Source organism: Eubalaena glacialis, chromosome 4, assembly GCF_028564815.1.
Source record: "Eubalaena glacialis isolate mEubGla1 chromosome 4, mEubGla1.1.hap2.+ XY, whole genome shotgun sequence".
In the NCBI taxonomy this organism is placed as follows: domain Eukaryota; kingdom Metazoa; phylum Chordata; class Mammalia; order Artiodactyla; family Balaenidae; genus Eubalaena; species Eubalaena glacialis.
In genome coordinates, this window is record NC_083719.1 from 173,277,005 (window position 1) to 173,296,894 (window position 19,890).

Consider the following 19,890-nt stretch of genomic DNA (forward strand, 5'->3'; position numbering starts at 1 on the left):
AGGGAAACCGGCTGGGCGACGGGGACTGCCACTGGGGACAGCGCAGAGTCCGGCGAGGCTATCAAGGCGGGGAGGGGCCACTGCGAGAGGGAGGGGCCTCGCAGGGCAGTCACAGCGGGAGCTCGAAGGGCAGTCACAGCGCGGGGGCGACCTTTGCGCAAGGCAGGGCCGAGCCGGGCTGGGTCCCTGGCAACTCCGCGCCCAGAGGCACCGCCGCGCAGAAACCAAGCCGGGGTCCCGGCACCGCCGCTATGGACATCCCGCCGCTGGCGGGCAAGGTCGCAGTTCTGTCGCTGGGCGCTCTCCCGTTGTCCTACGCGCTCAACCACGTCTCGGCGCTCTCGTAGTGCGTGCGGGGAGGGGCCGGGGCGGCCTCCTCGGGGGCTGCGGGGCTGGGCTGGGGTGTGGAGGGGGCGGGATGGAGGATGCGCGGGCTCCCACGAGCCCAGCGGCCCCGCGCCGCTCCGGCCCGCGAGGACAGGGGCTGGGTCAGAAGAACCCCCCCACCTCCAACCGGAAATCGCCTTCCAGCGGGCCCGGAGCCGTGTGGTGGAGCTGGGGGCGCTCCTGGGACGTTTGGGGCCTGGGGAGGAGGGACTTTGAGAAGCAGGGCCCCTAACAAGGCAGGGTTTTGGAGGGTTTCTGGTGTTTTCCCAGGGATGTGCCCAGCACAGGCTCCAGAGTCCCCAAGGGTCAAAGTATTGCCCCAGATAATGCCCCAGTGACCCGGCTCTTGCCACACACACGCTCTGCTGCGCCACCCCTACCAGACTGTCCCTCCATTGCCTGTCTCAGGCCTGGGACTTTTCTTCTCTTCAGGGCTGGCCCACCCTGTCCCTAGCCTCAGTTTCCCCTACATACCTCGACCTCTCCTGTCCCTATCTCCTAACCCTAGGCCTCAACCCTGTGGATCCAGCTACTGGGTACCAGGCAACCACAAGCCCCTCACACTCCCAAACCCAGCACAACCCAAGACATGGGGTAGAGGGAGTCTTGACTGTGGAGTTGGCTCCTTGGGTACAAATTCCTGGCTCCATCCCCCTGGACCCTGAGTGAGCCAGGTTGCCCCAGGAGCCTCAGTTTCTTCACTGTGTAATGAACATAATTCTAGAGCTCATCCCATAGTTACAGTTAGGGATTACAAATTGTGTGCCAAGATGCTGGTGTGGTCTCATGTGATTACTATAATTGTCATGTTGGTTAGATGGGGCCGGGAATGGGGATCCTAGGGGTTAGAGGGGTTCAGGAGAAGGTCGGGGCCTGGAGAGAGTGTGGGGGGGAATGTGTGACCTTGGATATGTCTCCCACCCTCCCACCCTTGGCCTTGGTTCAAGAGTTGGGGGCTGCCCAGAGACCTGGCTTCTGTTATCTCTGCAGCTGGTTGACCTGCCTTATCAGGTTGATGGGAACAGATCAGGGCCCGGGTGGGGTGGAGTTGACGGAAATATTTGGACTTTACCTGAGGAGTCAGGAGCTTCAGACCATGAGGTGTACCGAGCTGAGCACTAGAGACCCTCTGGCAGGTGTGGGCACTGGGACTGGCCACAGAGGGTCTTGGAGCTGTTGAATGACAGAGCAAGCAAACTGTCACACACATCAGCAAGTGACTAGATAAATCATATAGTCAGAAGTGTTGACAGATGCTCTCTCTGTGCCTGGCCCAAGTCAGGCAACGATCCTTTCTGAGGAGTCAGGGAGGGCTTCCCTGGAGGAGGAGCAATGTAGATGGGCCATGAAGGATGAGTAGGAGTTTGCCAAGTGGAAAGAAGACTTTTGGAAGCAGTTTCCAGAAGAGGGAAACAGCTGGGGCAAGAGCCTGGTGCTAGGAAAGGGGAGTTTCAGGGAATGGCTTTCCTGGACGGACAGCTGCTTCAGCCTCCTCACCTGGAGCTTCCTGGAGTCTGCTCTTGCCCTAGGGTGGGGCAGTACCTCAGAATGGGCCTGGCCTCCCTGACTTGGTTTTCCTCTCCACAGCCCCCTGGGGGTGGTGTGGATGAGCGCCCTGATCCTGGGTCTGCTCTTCTTGGCTATATACAGCTTGTCCCGAAGTGACATCTACTATGACCCACTCTATGCTGGTGAGTTGGTGGGGGGGTCTTAGGGAAGAGAACTGTCTGGGCAAGGGCCTCCTCCATCAGACTGGCAGCCCTTGAAGGGCCTTCATCAGACTGGAGAACCTCAGAGACTGGAGAGCCCCTACTGACTGGGGAACCTCAAGGGGACTCCCCCTTCTGACTTGGGATTCCTGAGTGCAGGGACAGTGCCTTTCCCATCAGCCTGGGGACCCCTAAAGGCAGGGACTGTGCCTCCCTCTGAGGTGGGCTGTGGGTCATGTGACTTGCGGGGTGGGGCCTGGGAGCAGGTTTGTGCAGAGGCTTTGCCCGGATGGGTGGCCGGTCACCGACCTGCAGTCTCAGGCCCCGCCCACACTTTGTGCCCCGCCCACACCCTGCCCATGCCCCGCCTACTCTCCCCGTAGTGTTCGCAGTCTTCTCCTTCACCTCCGTGGTGGACCTCCTTATCGCTCTCCAGGAAGATGGCTACATGGGGAGCTTCATGGCGTTCTACACCAAGGAGGTATGTAGGGAGCGGTCTGGGATGCCCGCAGCCCTACTGCCCATCTGAGCCCTGCACCTGCCCCTGCAGGGTGACCCGTACCTGCGCACGGCACACGGGGTCTTCATCTGCTACTGGGATGGCATTGTTCACTACCTCCTCTACCTGGCCATGGCTGGTGCCATCCGTAAAAGGTGCGTGGGGCGGGCAGGGTGGCACCTGGACCCTGGGAAGGAGGTCGAGTCCTTAGGTGGGAGGTCCCAGGTCAGGATGAAGCCAGAAGTATCTGTAGGGGATATCAGGAAGCCTCTCTAGGGCTCTAGACAGGAGTGGCCAGGAGAAGGATCCAGGGAATATCACAGGTGTCAGTGATGGTCGGTTCTCTTCTCTACCACCCTGTGCCTGGGCAGACACTGCTGTCCTTGGACAGAGGATTTGACTGTTCATTCCCTCATTCAACTTCCTGTTGTCCCTTCTGTCCTGGGTGACACTGAAGGGATCCAGAGCTGGGGATCCCAGATTGGTCTCTGGACCCTGTCGGGGGCTCTGAGACTGGGGGACAGGGATCTACTGGTCACCCCTCCATCCCCTGCCCAGGAAGAGGTACCGGAACCTTGGACTCTACTGGCTGGGATCCTTCGTCATGAGCATCCTGGTGTTCCTCCCAGGAAACATCCTTGGTAAGGACTTGGCTCTGAGGAATCCTGTCTCCCTGGGCTGGGTCACTGCCCTGTGTCTGGAAGTTCCCAGTGGATCCTCCATACCCTCTCCAGTGTCTGCAGAGGGCACCCTCCTCCCCACCACATGCCTCTCCATTCAGAGCCTAAGCCAGCAGCCTTTCCCCACCACTCCCCCATTTTTCTCTTGGAGGAGCGGAAGCACATTCCATTTCCTCCCCAGCTAGCGGTTCCTGACCCCAGGGACTTGGCCCAGAATGCTCTTGACACAAGAAGGGAATTTTAAGGTGGATCCAGAGGGCAGAGTGAAACCTTTGTAGGTAGGTCTTAGGAGGCGGAGCAGAGAAGGCAGCCAGGGATGTGGGGATGGCTGTGCAAGAGGAATATCCAGGGTGTTTCTAGGGGGAGCTAAGAATAGCTGAAGTGTACGAGCCAGAAGGTAAATTGAGGCAGGCCAGGCTGAGGAGCATGGACATCATCTTATGGGCACTGGGGAGTCAGACGTGTTAGGGCTGAGCTAGGATGGCATTTGTGAATCACAACTTCCAGCCAGGGGCTCTGACATGGCCCAGCTAAAGGGTCCGGCCGGGCCTGGGAGATCCTCGCTGCGTGACACCCTGTCTCTCCTACCATGGCAGGCAAATACAACTCAGAGATCAGGCCTTCCTTTTTCCTCACCATCCCCTACTTGCTGGTCCCCTGCTGGGCTGGCTTGAGGGTCTTCAACCAGACCCAGGCACCAAGCTGCTGCACTCCCAACATGGTGAGTCCCTTGCCCCCAGATAGGCCTTGTGCCAAATGCCTGAATGTCCCCCATTTGAGTTGCTTCTGGTCAAAGACATTATCTCCTTGGAAAGATCTCCTTGGTCATTAGGGAAGAAGGGATGAGCCTTCATTGAGTGTCTGTTGGATACCAGACTTCTCATGCTGTTTCTCATGGGGCAGGTGGAGGAGGAGCAAAGAAAGGGCCTTCTGCAGCGCCCAGTTGACCTGGCCCTCATCATCTACCTCATCTTTGCTGCGTTCTTCACCTTCTTTCGGGGCCTGGTGAGTCTGCACTGGCCAGCCTACCTGCCTCCAACTCCCTGTCCCCAGCCCATCCCTCCCTCCTTTACCTTCATTATCCAGTGCAAAAAGGCCACTGCTCTCCCATCTGATCATCCAGGGAAGTTCATCGAGTCTAACCTGAGTGTTCCATCACAAAGCCCCATTCCCTGTAGCCTTCTCTCCAGCTCAAATATCTGTGGATTCTCAGCCAGAGGAGAGAACCAAAGCTGGGGCAGGCCAGAGCAAGGGGTATGGGCCCCTCCTGGGAGGCCGGGGAAGGCTTCCTCTGGGAGGGATGTTTGAGGCTGTTGGTTTGTCTGTGGGCCCCAGGTGGTGCTTGACTGCCCCATGGATGCCTGCTTTGTCTACATCTATCAGTATGAGCCATACCTGCGGGACCCCGTGGCCTATCCGAAGGTGCAGGTGAGAGGGCAGATGGGAGGAGAGGGCCACAATCCTGCCGTGGTTAGGGATCTGCTGGGTCCCTTTGAAGCAGGTGCCAAAAACACAAGTCAAACTGGTGGAAGCACAAATGGAATTTATTGTCCTACCAAAAAAGTACAGATATTCTCTTCAGTTATGGCTGGATCCAGGAGCTCAAGGATAGCTCTGTCTCTAGACTGTGTTTTCTTTGCATGTGCTCCACTCCCAGGTAGTGCCGTTGTGGTATGGCAGAGACAGCCTTGGGTAGCTCTAGGCTTCCATTCTTTCTACTTAGCCACCACAGAGGAGTGTGAGCCCTTAATTCCTCAGCTTAAGTATAAGTCTTAGGCAGGCTCTGATTGGCCAAGTTTAAATCACATGCTCATAGCTGATTATTATGGCCAGGGTGCTGGGGTGTTCTGATTGGCCAGGCCAGGGTCACATGCTACTTCTGGAGTAAGGTGGGTGGGCTCAGTGTGTGGGAGTGGGATGGGTGGGGAAACCCAAGGGAAATAAAGGAGCAATTTGCACAGGGTAGGATGTGCAGAGAGCCCCAGTCTTGGGTGGGGTCTGAGGCTGGCCAGATTCTCCTTGGGGCCACCACCTGAGGGGTATCAGGAGACCCAACTGGGGCAGCCGCTCAATCCATCAGCTGTGTGCCCCCCAGATGCTGGTGAATATGTTCTACGTGCTGCCCTTCTATGGCCTGGCCATCTATGCCCTCATCTTTCCTGGCTGCTCCTGGCTGCCTGACTGGACCTTGGTATTTGCTGGAGCCATTGGCCAGGTGAGGTGGGGTGGAATGGGGTGGGGTGGGCCAGTGCATAGGGAAGAAAGTTTCTGCCTGCTCATTAATTGCTTTTGTGCTCACCCTAAGCAGGGTGATACTCGGCCCCTGACAGGCTCCACCCCCAGCTCAGTACCCCAGGATTCCCTAGTGTGGGGGAGAAAGAGCCAGACACAGACACCCCAAACCCATGAGGTTAGAACTGAATAGAGGGAGGTAGAGAGTCTGAGAGGGATTCCAGAGGGGGCAGAGTTCTTAGAAAAGGGGGCATAGGCTTTTTTTTTTTTCTCTATTGTACTTTACTATTTATTTTTTACTTTGTTGCGGCATGATTGTATATTCAAAGTACAATAAAAGAAAATACTCATTGTCTATTTCTCTTCTGGATATTATTATCATTGTTATTATTATTAGTTGTTTCATTAACGATGACTGTCAAAAATAATTTTGTTGTACAGAAGAGTGCTGTAAAAATGTCAGCCATCTATCAAAATTGCTAAGAATGTCTCATTTCCATCCAGCTCTTTAAAGGCAGAAGAACTACTCTTAACTTCGTTTCTTTCTTCTCTATATTTTGCTTTGGAAGCTGTGTTCTGAGTCCGAAGGCTCTGACTACCAATATTTAAAGTCAAGCTTTGGAGATATTTTTGCTATTTCAAAAGCTTTCTCATGCATAGGCTTTAAAAATTCTTACACGCAATATTTGGCTCTTTATTCCATCTGTAATTTATTTTTCTATGTGATGTGAAGGAAGAATCTGAAAATTATGTTTCTCCTTATGATACTCAATGATACTCAGTATCCGAGGTATTAAAGAATTTGGAAGTATCTGACTTGACAAGTTCAAGAAATTGGAAACCTTATTTCAGGAGGAGGGAAATCTTCTAACATTGTAAACCAGAAGGACTGGACTGATCTTGCTGAGCCCCAGCTATCATCCTACTCTCTGTTTTTATTTTGTGTATTACTATCTAATTATAAAGGGTTATTATTAAGGGAGAATAGTAATTCAAGCATATTCAAGGCTTTGTGTAGAAAATATCTTTACTCCTTTTAAACATAGATTTTACTTTTTGCATAGTTTTAGGTAGCAAGCCAGTTAGGACTGTTCAGAATTTCTGAAGCAAAGAAAACTTACATGAAGGAATGTTTTGGGCTTCATGAGGTTTCTGAACTCTAAACCCCTATACAGAAAAAAGGGCTTGGCTAACACTGTGCTACGAGAGTTGACCAAACTTCAATTTGACTTCCACCTGAACTAGGTTGTAGTTTGTGTCAATAAAGATGACCCCAGCCCTCATGCTGGGTCTTTGCTCAAGAAAATGTGATCCTGCCAAACCACAAAATGTACATTGTCTAACCCACCTTGCCAAACCATTTTCAGTAATTTTTCCACTTACCCTTTTTGTAATTTTCCTTTCTTTTTTTTTCAAATAAATGTTTCCTTTCTTTTCTTTTTTTTTTTTGAGCTCTGGAAAGATATTACTTTTTTTTTTTTGAATTTTTGAATTTTATTTTATTTTTTTATACAGCAGGTTCTTATTAGTCATCCATTTTATACATACTAGTGTATATATGTCAATCCCAATCTCCCAATTCATCACACACACCCCCGGGGGCATAGGCTTTGATGTATGGGTATGAGCTCTTCAGGCAGGGAAGGGCATTCCAGGAATGGGAACAGCATAAGGAAATGCACAGAGGGGGACAGTGATTTAGAGACCCATAACGTGGGTAAAGGCAGAGACAAGATAAATTGACAGCTAGATGCTAAGGGCTTTGAACTCTGGGCTTGGGGGCTTGTGCTGAGAACAATGGGGGGCTGTAGAAGGTGTTTGAGCAGTGGAGGGCCCAGTCAGAGCTGGGGGCATGTTTCTGGGTTTCTGATGGGAAGTGATAAAGGCTGGGCCCTGGCCAGGGCAGTGGGACCAGGGGGACATCCATTAGATATATTATTATTTTATCGATTAGGGGTAGAATTGAGAGGATTTGTGTCAAGGCTGCCTGGGGTGGGGAAGACCAGGAGGAGGAGCTGGACTCAGGGCAGAGAAATAGGGTGCAGGGTCCAGCAGACAGAGTGAAGATCGTTCTGGTTAGGCAGCTGGGGAGAGGCTTACAGATAGATGGATGAGGATAGACAGGACATGTGAGGACAGGGATATTTAGAGACAGATGGATTGAAGAGGGGAGACAGGTAGGTCAGCAGAGCCAACGACATAGGGATGGGGACATTTTGAGCTCCCCAGGGTGGGATGCTGGTGATGCTGGGACTTGTTCTCTCCTGGTCTGTGACATCCATCCTCCCTTTTTGGCCACCAGGCACAGTTCTCACACATGGGTGCTTCCATGCACCTGCGCACGCCCTTCACCTACCGTGTTCCTGAGGATGCCTGGGCCAGCTTCTTCGTGTGCAACCTACTGTATGCTCTGGGGCCCCACTTGCTGGCCTGCCGCTGCCTGTGGAGCCCTGCCTTCTTCCTACGCCCGCTTCCTGGCCCCCTAGCCCACCATGAGAAGCAGCACTGAGGGGGCTATGGGACTCCCCAAGATCCTGTTTACATACCCAGCTGGCCCTGCCCCTGGAAGGGTGGGTTGGGTTTTTTAGAGGCAGGAGGTGTGTCTCTGGGTGCCTTCAGTCCTGGCTATGGTGATTTCAGGGTGGGATGGGGGTGCCCAAGGTCCAGGTGTTCCAGCAGAGAAGGCCACGGCCATGCTCAGCTGTCACCTCACCCAAACTCCACACTGGCACCCTCCCGGAATTTATCCATCATCCCCCCATGGATCCTTTCAGTAAAATTCCTTTTGAAGCATAAAATGTTGCTCTGAGTGTTTCAGGGGGCAGGGGCAAGGGACCCTCTCCTCCGCACCCACGAGGGCCCACTCATCACTGCCAGCATAACCATCAGGAGCTGGAGGTGCCGGACAGCAGAAGTCTACCTCTGGTCGGTGTGCCCAGCCCCATCTTCCAGGTAGGGAAAACCGAGGCTCAAAGAGGACCAGAGACCTGCCTGAGGGCACAATCAGGAGAGAAGGGTCCAAAGTCTAAGCTCCACCAATAAATTCTAATAACTAACAGTGTGGCACAGTTATTAAGCACCTACCATATACCAGGCCAATGGCTAACCTCACATGCTACATGCTGGATCTCACCGCATATTCCAGATGGGGAAACTGAGCCTGCAGGAGGTGAATGTCCTGGTCCGAAGTCACGCCTCCTGGATGCAGCTGAGTTAGGCAACAAGCCCCAGCCCCTTCAACCACAGAGCCCATAACCCTGCCTCTGCTGTCTGACTGGCTTATATTTGGGGGAAGCTGAAGCTGGGGAGGCAGCCAAGAAGTTGGGAGAAGGGCTCATTGCCTCCTGGTTTGATTTTTGAACTTGAGTGAAGGTCCAGGTTCAGGGGTAACTCCTGCCCAGACCACTCTGGGTCAGGGGGTTGATCCCCCTGCTCCCTGCCCTTACCAACACTTATTAGGCACCTATGTCTAGCCATTAGATCTTCACAAGAGACCCAGCACTCCATATCTCAGATGTGGAAACTGAGGCATAGAGTGAGGGACAGAGTCCCTCTGCAGAGCGTGTGATTGTTGTAGGGCCCGCATCCCACAGAGTGAGCACCCTTTGGCTGCCGGGGCCCAGGACGCTTTGATGGTCACGCAGTGACAGATGGGAAAACTGAGACATGCAAGCCAAGCCCCTTTCCCAGGTTACTCAGCCCCCCTGCCCACGCAGGGCATCATCAGGCCCCCCATCTCCTCCATTTTAAAGAGAGTTAAACTGAGACCCAGTAAGTTTCCTCCTGTGGCCCAAGGTCAGCCAGCAGGGAGGCTGGGACCTGGCTCTGAACTCACTGTTCAGGGCAGTCCTTCCTCCGTCTGTGCCCATCATCACCTCTCCCCCAGCAGGCACCACCACGTCCCCTTTAACACCCCCCCCCGTCCACCTCCCTCCTCCCCTTGCAGGCAGACGCCGGGATTGCGCCGCCTGCAGGGACCTGCCCAGTCCTTCCTGGGTGTGCGGTGAGCGCAGTCCCGGCACATAGGGGCCGCTGGTCGGGGGCCGCACCGGCAGGATGGTGAGTGGGGCTGTGGGTTCGGTAGGTCCTTCTCTGGGATTCTGTCTCTGTGTCTCTGATCTACATCCCTCAGTGTTTCTCTCTTCAGTCCCCCTCTCCTTCTCGTCTCTCCCGTCTCTGTCTCTCACCTTGTATCTCTTTCCCTCCCACTCTCTCCCTCTCTGCTTCTTCTCTTATTCTATGTCTCTCCCTACTTTTCTCTCCCTCTTTTTTTTTTTTTTTTTGGGTCCCTTTTCTCTCCCTCTCTCTGAGTCTCTCTGTCTCTCCCTACCCCCATGTCTCCCTCTTCTCTGTGTCTCTTTCCCTCTTGCTCTCCTTTCTCTCCTTCAGTCTCTGTCTCTCCCTCTCTATCTCTGTCTCTCTCCATCTTTCCTTACTCTTCTCCGTGTCTCCCTCTGGCACTCTCTTCTCTCTCTCCCTTTGTATCTCTGTCCCTCTCCATCTTTCCTTCCTCTGTCTGTGACACTTTCCTTCTGTCTCCATCTCTCCCTGCCTTTCTCTCTGTCTCAGTCTCTTTCCCTGTCCTCGCCCTCTTTCTGTGCGTCTCCCCCGCTCTGCCTCTACCACCCGCTCGCCCTGCCACCCCCACCTGCACGCGTTTGCTGCAGTCTCCTGGCGCGCGGATAACCTTGCCGCTGCCGCCGCTCCAGCTCCTCTGCTCCTCCCCCCTCCTCTCCAATCCTTGGCCTGGGCCAGAAAAGAGAGAGGGAGAAGGGCGCGGGGCTCCGAGGCTCTGGTGTTGGGGTCAGGAGGTCAGGTGGGTTGCCCGTGCAGAACTAAGGGAAAGTGAGTCCAGGGGCGTGGGCTTTGCCCGAGGGCAAGTGTGTGAGATCCTGGGAGAGTGGGGGTGGGTGGGAGGGTCTGCTAGCCTTCTCCTTGGGGGAGTCCTCCGGGATCCTGGCTGGGCTGGGGACCTGGGCATGTAAGAAGTCCTCGCCGCGGGAAAGGAAGGCCAGGGAGTTAGTCTTCTGAAAGGCAAAGGCCAGGAGGCTGGACTGAGCGCTCCGTGCCCGCAGGTGTGTGCTCCGGCGGCCCTCGGTCGCGGGGCGCTCTGGGCAGCTGCATGGGGGGTCCTGCTGCTCACCGGCGCCGCGGAAGCGGAGCACGGCCGGAAGAAGGTCGTGCACGTGCTGGGTGAGTCAGGGCCGTGGAAGCGGATCTTGCGCCGCAGAAGCCGTGGCCAAGTAGGATCACCAGGGTGCATGGAGCGGGGAGGACAGAGGGTGCTGGGCGGTCCTGATGGCCACAGTCCCCGCCCCCTCCCTAGTCCCCTTACGGAGCCCCTTTACCCTCTGACCTCCTGATCCTCACCCAAGTTTTCTTCCCACATCCCTTTCCCTGGGTCCCCCTCCCCAGGTTCCCCTGCCCCGCCCCGAGAACCTCTTCTTAACCGTCTTTGGTTACCCATAGAAGGGGAGTCGGGCTCGGTGGTGGTGCAGACAGCGCCGGGACAGGTGGTCAGCCACCGGGGTGGCACCATCGTCTTGCCCTGCCGCTACCACTACGAGGCAGCCGCCCACGGCCACGACAGCGTCCGCCTCAAGTGGACCAAGGTGGTGGACCCGCTGGCCTTTGCCGATGTCTTCGTGGCGCTGGGTGCCCAGCACCGGGCGTTTGGCAGCTACCGCGGGCGGGCTGAGCTGCAGGGCGATGGGCCTGGGGATGCCTCCCTGGTTCTCCGAAACGTCACGCTGCAGGATTATGGGCGCTATGAGTGCGAGGTCACCAACGAGCTGGAGGATGACACTGGCATGGTCAAGCTGGACCTGGAAGGTGACTAGCCTGTGGGCAGGGTGAGGCTCATTTCTAAGGGAGAAGAGAGGAGGGTATTGCAAAGGACAGAAACCAAATCAAGTTGGCCTGAAGGAATTCAGCGGCTTGGTGGGGTAGGATAATGGTTCTGATCTGGGTTGATTTTGCTACCCGGGGATATTGGCAATATCTAGAAGTAGGTTGTGGTGATATAGTGGGTAGAGACCAGGGATGCTGTAAACAGCCCCCAACACACAGGACAGTCTCCCCACAGCAAAGAATAATCCAGTCCAAAATGTCAATAGTGAAGACATTGGGAAACCCTTTGGTAGGATCCAAGCACAGTGAGATCCAGGCATTCACATCATGTCAGAAATCCTTCCTTCAGCTCTGTTTCCCTGGGTGGGCTTTCCTTGGACAAGTTTCCCCTGATGGAACCAAAAAGTAGTGCCAGGCTTCCACCCTCCCAGCTTGGCAATTGATTTCCTAGGAGTGCTAGCTAGAGTCCCAGAGTTGTCCTTCATTGGCCCAGCTTGAGTCATTTGCCTATCCATGGGCCAATCACTGTGCCTGGGAGATGGGATGCTCTGATTGGCTGACTGTGGAGCTGGGAAGTAGGGTTTCTATCTGAAGAATTCCCTCCCATGTGGTTTGCCTTCTTCACTCCACCTCAGAAGATGCTAGAGAGATTTCAGAGCCCTCACTTGCTGAACTTCCCAACAATAGCGAATAACAACAACAATAATAGAAGCAGCTCTCCTTTATTGGGTGTTTTCTATGTGCCAGGAGCTTGGTTGAAGAGCTCTCTGAGCTTTCATTTAATTTTCCCAAAAACCCTGAGGGAGAAGGTATTACTCACAGAGGGGCAACTGGCTCAGAGAGGTTAGAGCCTTGACCAGGGCACATACCAGTGAGTGGCAGAGCCAGGACTGGAAATCTAGTCTGTCAGGCTCCAGCTCTTCTCTCTGGCTCCTGTTTGATCCTTCCTGCATCTGCTGAGAGAAGCATCTGCACCTGCACCCCCAAGGTCCACCCCACAAACACAGACACACAGAACGCTAGTGAGCTGAGATGACTGTGATTCCGATGAGGGACGAGTTATAAGAACTGAAGGTAGAAGGGAAACCAATGGGAATTGTCCTGGACAATGCTGGAGATCAAAGAGGTCTTTGCCCAGGGTCAAACTTTCGTGGGCTCCCAGTGTGAGGGAGTCAGTTTTGTGGGCTCAGGATCTGACAAGAAGGAAGGTCCCAATGTCAGAAGCACGTAGAACTGAACGGAGGAGGGTTGTGGGAGCTGGGTTTTGAAGGATGAATAGTAGTTTGACAGGTGGAAAGGTGGAAAGAACATGAACAAAGGTCTCCAGTGGTGGAAAGGAGGTGGACATGATTAAGTATGTCAAGGGGGAGGGTCAAGTGAATCCCAAGCTTAAGGCAAAGGGAGTATGAGGGGTGTGAACTGGGGAAAGGCATGGTCAGCTCTGAGGCCATAGTGAGGGATGGCCTGAAAGGTCTAGGTGGAAGAGTCACACGGCACCACAGATGTCAGGTAGGTGGGTGAGAGTTGGGGGGTCCGAGCTGACCCTCGTGTATCCTCTCAGGCGTAGTCTTCCCTTACCACCCGCGTGGAGGCCGCTACAAGCTGACCTTCACGGAGGCGCAACGCGCGTGCGCTGAACAGGACGGCATCTTGGCGTCGGCTGAGCAGCTGCACGCGGCCTGGCGCGACGGTCTGGACTGGTGCAACGCGGGTTGGCTGCGCGACGGCTCGGTGCAGTACCCGGTGAGCCAGCCCCGGGAGCCCTGCGGCGGCCTGGGCGGGGCCGGGAGCGCCGGGGCTGGCGGCGGAGCCTCGGGGGGTGTGCGCAACTACGGCTACCGCCAGAACGCCGAGGAACTCTACGACGCCTTCTGCTTCACATCCAACCTCCCGGGTGCGTAGGCTCCACCCCTGGGAGGAAGGTCCTGCCCTCCGCTGGCCCGGGCCCCGCCCCGCGTATGAGACCCCCACCCCCACACAGGTACCCCTCCCTCTCAGCCTCCTTCCCACTCCGCCCAGGTCTCTCTCCCTGACCTTCCTCTCCACACCCGCCCTCGGGGGTCCGAACCAGGAGATCCCTTCCCTAGTACTGCCTAGGCACGGCAATCAAACATCGCCTGGCACCAGCACTGCTCTAGCCGAGGCTGTGGTCCCGGGCTGCAGGGGAGGGGGTGTTTCTGAGCCCTGAGGCTGAGGTCCTAAGCTGCAAGCGGGAGGGTGTCCTGAATCCCGAGGAAGCCGGGTCCCAAGAGCGGCCCTAACCACTCCTCCCCACCCCCCCGGCAGGGCGCGTGTTCTTCCTGAAGCCGCTGCGGCCCGTGCCCTTCGCGGGAGCAGCGCGCGCGTGCGCGGCGCGCGGAGCGGCCGTGGCCAAGGTGGGGCAGTTGTTCGCCGCGTGGAAGCTGCAGCTGCTGGACCGCTGCACCGCAGGCTGGCTGGCGGACGGGAGCGCACGCTACCCCATCGTGAACCCGCGCACGCGCTGCGGCGGCCGCCGGCCAGGTGTGCGCAGCCTCGGCTTTCCTGACGCCACGCGCCGCCTCTTCGGCGTCTACTGCTACCGCGCGCCTGGTGCACCGGACCCGGCACCTGGTGGCTGGGGCTGGGGCTGGGCCGGAGGCGGCGGGTGGGCTGGAGGCGCGCGAGACCCCGCCGCCTGGACCCCGCTGCGCGTCTAGGCCCGTGCCGTGGACCGCTGGGGCGCTTGGCGGCTGGCCGAGTGCCCTACGGCCACTTGGAGATGGACCACACCCCTGGAGACTGGCCATGCACCCTGCGGTGCCCTACAAGTTGACCAGGCCTCCTGCGGTCCTTAAACCCTGGCCACACCCTCTGAGGTCCCCAGAGTCTGGCCAGTCCCGGGAGCCAAGTCCCCTGGAGTCCCCTGGAAATCGACCAAGCCCCGCCTCTCCTGGACAGTGGATTCCTCTCCTCTCCCAACTTTCTCCAGGAGACAGGTCACACCCTCTGAGAACCACTGGAGACCAACAGAACCCGAGGTCTCCTGAACACTGGAAACGTCTCGCGAGGTCTTCTGGAACTACCCCCAAGGTCGCCTGGAGGCTGGACCCCCGGGATTATCTGGAGACTGGGCACACGTCCTATGCATCTCCCTGGAGACTGAAGACTAGTCCCCTAAGGTCACCCGGACACTGAACCCTCCTTCCTATCACCTGTAGAGAAACCAGAAACCTCAAGAGTTCGTCAGTTGACCATGCCACCGTGGTCACATGAAGACTGTGGGCTCCTGTCCTCTCCTCTAGGGTGACCTGGAGTTTGGTTACTCCCATTCTCCCCGCTTCTCCCACGAGTCCCCCAGTTTCCATAGTAACAGGCCGTGTCCCCAGGTCACTGTGGAGAACAGCTCCACCCCTCCAGTTTCAGGGGAGACCACCCTTGTCTGTCACTGTTAAGACAGATTGACACGCCCCAGCTGGCTCGCATTACTGGCAGCCATGGCCCATCCCTTAGGTATCTCTCTGAGGGAGCAAATCCGTCTTCACCTGACGGCCCCTTTCCTGGCTGTCACCTAAGAGACCATCTCCCAGGCCCAGAGACCCATAAAATCTACATCATTCACTATGGAGAGAAGCTGCCCCACTTCCCATTGTTACCAAGGCGACCAGCCCAGCTTCTACCTGTCACCTAGAGTCACACAGCCCTTCCTTCATCAGTCATACCCATGGAGTTAGTGCCTCCCTCCTCCAGCTGTAACCATGGACACCGCACGTTTCCTATCTCACCCACCTTTGCCCCAGAGACCTACAACTTCACTCCCACTGTCCTCACCCTGACCAACAGCCATGGAGACCACCCTCTCCCCTAACTGTCCTGAGAGTGACCCAACATTCGGTTCTCCAGCTCTCCCCATGGAAACAGGCCGCTCCTTTCCTAGGGGCGCCCCAGCTCCTTGCTACCCTCCAAGCTTCGCCCCCAAGCGGCTTGGACCCCCCCCCCAGCTGTTGCCATGGAGACCACACTCCGGTGTCTGAGGTAACAGAACACCTGTCCCCCTCGGCTTTCCCTTGTTGGTAGGGCCCGCCCCTCCAAACTGTCACCATAGAGACTGTCAACGTCGTCCCCAGGACAACTGACTTCCCAGTTCTCAGGAACTTCTTACCATGGGCCCGAACTGTGCCCCATAGGGCTTAATGGCTGCCCCTTCACCAGATGGGCCCAGCTCCAGGCAGCATCTCAGACCCAGGTGGATTTCTGGAGCTGCTGGATATCCTCCGTTTGCACGCTAACTATATCCCAGACAACAGCTGTGCATGAGACACCCTTGCAGCACCCAGGTGAACAAACTGAGGCTCTGGCGTGCCCCTACCCTTTGTGCTATGCAAGCACTAGGCTTCCGCTTCCTCTAAGAGACCACATCCCCGTTCTCACTGAGTTCCTCTCTCCTTTTCTAACCTCCCTCCCCTGACGTTTTCCTTCTTAGAGATCCAGGAGAGGTTGAATGGTCTTTAAACCTCAAAATCCTCTCTGAGCTCCAGGTTCTAAAGGGCAATTTGTGCTAAGAAGTCAGGACCCAAACTCCCCAGTGTTAATAGCTAGCTCAGGGAGACTGTCCATGAACAAGGCCACCCCAGCTTTTGGAGACCCCAGTTTCAATGTCTTGCCTGGAGTGGCACTGGGGTCCCTCCTGGAGCCCTCCATATTGTCACATCCATCTCCAGGAAACCCATCTGTGGGTTTTGGAACCAGGTGTGCCTGGGTTCGAATCCTGCCTCTATGACCAAGTGACAAAACCCCTGATCCTATTTCCTCCTCTGTATCAAGGCTGTTCTAAGGTCCCAGTGAGTGCAAAGTGTACAGCAGGGGCTCAATAAATTTTTTTTTTTTTTTGATGAATGAGAAAATGAGACAGCTCGTGGGTAGTTACTTCAAAAATGCACTTTGGTGGACAAAATGTTTTTCAGCTGGGGGTGCTTGGTGACGATTCGGTTGGGAAGCGTCTCCTCTCATTCCTCAGGACCATTCCCTCTCCCTAATCTCTCTCCCCTCCCTTCCCCCCCATCGTTGTTCCCTCACTCTGTCCCTTGAGCCACCTCCCATGGGTCTGGCCCTTCTCAGCCCTGTCCTAATTGGGTCACTAACCAATCCAGTGATTCCTCTCAGTCCCCTGGGAATGAAGTGTGTGAAACTGGGTGTTGAGTTCCTGCATCAGGAAGGCAGAGAAGTTGCAAATTTTCCCTGGGGTGGGTGTGGAGGTCAGGGTAGGGAGAGTGTGGGCCGAGGAGTATTGAAAGTTTCGGGCATACAAAGAAAGGGAGAAGAGAAAAAAAGTGTAAATGTCTGATATGGTTGTAGAAGTGGGATGGTCGATTTAACTGCTCATGCTTCAATGACAGATGGGACAGAACTCCTAGAGATTCCAACCACTCATCTGAAGCCAGGGTCCAGTCCCTTGGTTAGACTGCCTTGGGCTCCAGCTGTGCCTTAGCTTCCTTGACTAGAGGAATGGTAGGGGCATTTTTCTGGAGATGAGTGCATGAGATTTCTTTCATCCCACCTTTTCCCTGCTGACATCCTTTCTCCCTTCCATGGGTTCCAGCATCCTGATTTTGCCTCGGGTATGTAAGTTTCCCTCCTCTCATTCTGTGAGTCAGAGGGGCTGACTCCACTGGGCAATGAGTGCTGTGACTCATCTTCCTGGGCAACCCTAATTGGTCCAGGGGTGGACATGGACCCAGGCAGACCAATGAGACTGCCTGCGATTTTGACGGACCAATAGGACCAAGGGAACCCTCTTTCTGCCGGGTCTCTGCACTGTTGGAGTGGAGGTCTTCGAGGGTCCACCTGGAGGAGACCTAAGGATGGCAACCAGGGTAGAGCCACTCCTGAAGCTAGTTATTCAGAAAAATGTCTCGCTCCTGTCTTCCAGCACCCAGGGCACTTCTCAGAGACATCTAAAATTTCTTACATGTCCTTCAAAAGATGTTTTATATTCATTCAATCAAACATGCATATATTGTTTTCCCCCCACTTCTACACAAATGAAAATATGCAACATATATTTTTTATGTTGTAAAACTTCACATAATATGAAATTCACCATTGTAAACATTTAAAAGTCTTCAATTTAGTGGCATTTAGTACATTCCCAGTGTTGTTCAACCATCACCCCTATCATTTTCATCACCCCAAAGAAAATCCCATACTCATCAAGCAATCACTCTCCATTCCTCCCTCCCCACTCCATGCCCTGACAACTGTTAATCTACTTCCCATCTCTGTGGATTTGCCTAGTCTTGACATTTTGTATAAGTGGAATCCTACAGTATGTGTCCTTTTGTGTCTAGCTTCTTTCACGCAGTATAATATTTATGGCTGAATAATGTTCATATATATGTATATGTATCACATTTTGTTTATTCTTTTATCAGTTAATGGATATTTGGGTTGTTTCCACCTTTTGGCTATTGTGAATAACGCTGCTATGAACATTTGTGTGCCATATATACTTTATTTTATAAATTTATTTATTTTTGGCTGCATTGGGTCTTCGTTGCTGCACTTGGGCTTTTCTCTAGTTGTGGTGAGCGGGGGCTACTCTTGTTGCAGTCCGCGGGCTTCTCATTGCGGTGGCTTCTCTTGTTGTGGAGCGTGGGCTCTAGGTGCATGGGCTTCAGTAGTTGTGGCTTGCGGTCTCTAGAGCGCAGGCTCAGTAGTTGTGGCGCACAGGCTTAGTTGCTCCGTGGCATGTGAGATCTTCCCGGACCAGGGCTCGAACCCGTGTCTCCTGCATTGGCAGGTGAATTCTTAACCACTGCGCCACCAGGGAAGCCCTCATATACACTTTTAAAGTAACTCTTATTTAACAATATATTTGGGGACTGGTTTCCTTCAGCATGTAAAAATCCGTCCCTTTCCCCCACCAGCATTCTTTTGAAGGTTGGCAAAGTAGTCACTGTTTGGATGCACCATAATCTTTGTAACCAGTCTCCTAATGGTGGACATTTACATTGTTTCCCATATTTTGCTGTTAGTAATAAGTACCATGGTCATCACATAAGTACAAGTATAACTGGAGGATGATAGCAGGAATTGTTTGATCAAGGCGTCAAAACTTGCCATTTTGTTAGTGATCTCCAACTCTTCTTAGAGGTGAGGCCAATTTATAGCCCATCAGTAACAGATGTACTTGCCTATTTCCATACGTCCTCAGTAGCATCATGTGTTATCATTTGTTACCTTAGCCAACCTGATAGGTGAAAAATAATATCTCATTGTGGTTGTCACTTGCAATTCACCTGTTATATGAAGCTGACTATCCTCCACTTTGACTTTAGATGCAGGCAGTTGAGTAAATCATAAATCATTCTCAGTTCAGGTACATTGTCATCATTGAAATATGCAAGGCCCCTCTCTTGTGAGATTTATTTGTTTATTCCCTTTTATTTATATGTCCTTATTTGTGTATCTTGGAGATCTGAAAATTGTGTATTATTTTGTTGAGCATATGTTGTAGTTTAAGAGCCATCTGTATTTCCTTTTCTTTGAGCTTTTTGTTCATATCCTGTGCCCATTTGGCTATTGGATTATTGGGGGTGTTTTCGTATTGATTTGTAGGAGCTCTTTATATATTAAGGCAAAATTCCTTTATCTCTGATTTGAAGAATTGTTTCCAAGCTTGGCATTCGCCTTTTGACCTTGTTAATGTTGTTTGTTGCCACTATTGCTTTAGAATAAAGCCCAAACTTCTCATTACAGCCCATATTGCCCTGAGTGATCCATCCTCTGCCTCTCTGACCTCATCTCCCTCCACTGTCTACCTCTGTCACTCCGCTCCAGGCACTATGGACTCTTTGCTGTTTCTCAAATGAACCATGTTCCCTTCTGCAAGAAGATTTTCACTTTTACTCTTCCCTCTGCCTGAAACTCTCTTCCTTTCTTCCCTTCGTCGTCTAGTTAATGCTATTCATCCTTTAGATTCCATTCACCTCCTCTAGGAAGCCTCCCCTGACCACCTCCCAGGGGTCACATCTGTTCTGTCCACCACTATCTCCCCAGCACCCAGCACAGTACACGGCATATAATAGCTGCCCAGTAAGTCCTTGCTGAGTGAATGAATGAAGGAAGGTGTCAGGAGGCAGGTTGAACTGTTAAAAAATTTTATTAAAATGTCCAAGGAGTACATTAATGTCCATAGTGTCAGATACCACAGACCCACGGAACACTGCAGCTGACAGCATAACCAACAGAATCCAAAGCTGTTCACACGCACACACACACGCATGCCACACACGCGGCACACGCAAACACTCACGCACATCTCAAAGGGAAAGACCAAAAGACAAACCACCCACCTTAGAAAATATCAGAGCCCCCTCCCACCATGGAGCTGGGGTGGGGGCAGGGCAAGGGGCTGAGGTGGTCAAGGGTAAGGAGCATAAACCAAGACACCCCCAAAAAAGTTGCATCCCCAGAGCCCCCCACTCCAAACAAAGGAAAATTCTTTTGTGACATGGATGACCAAAGATGTGTTATTATTTTTATATTTCTTAAACCAAGAGGAATTATCAAACCT

General features: G+C 53.8%; 2 protein-coding genes across 2 annotated transcripts; both read left to right on the top strand.

The window, feature by feature from the left end:
• Positions 1–149: 149 nt before the first annotated feature.
• Positions 150–8,474, top strand: TM6SF2 (transmembrane 6 superfamily member 2). Its single transcript, XM_061188608.1, has 10 exons — positions 150–346; positions 1,975–2,078; positions 2,480–2,577; positions 2,647–2,750; positions 3,154–3,236; positions 3,872–3,996; positions 4,179–4,280; positions 4,611–4,703; positions 5,371–5,490; positions 7,810–8,474. The coding sequence occupies exons 1-10, from the start codon at positions 252–254 to the stop codon at positions 8,014–8,016; spliced, it is 1,131 nt and encodes a 376-aa protein (XP_061044591.1). The 5' UTR covers positions 150–251; the 3' UTR covers positions 8,017–8,474.
• On the top strand, positions 8,024–14,035 carry HAPLN4 (hyaluronan and proteoglycan link protein 4). The gene is made up of 7 exons (XM_061189039.1): positions 8,024–8,077; positions 8,385–8,459; positions 9,454–9,510; positions 10,583–10,700; positions 10,977–11,339; positions 12,919–13,251; positions 13,644–14,035. Exons 1-7 carry the CDS (start codon positions 8,024–8,026, stop codon positions 14,033–14,035), a joined length of 1,392 nt encoding a protein of 463 aa, XP_061045022.1.
• The last annotated feature ends 5,855 nt before the right edge of the window (positions 14,036–19,890 follow it).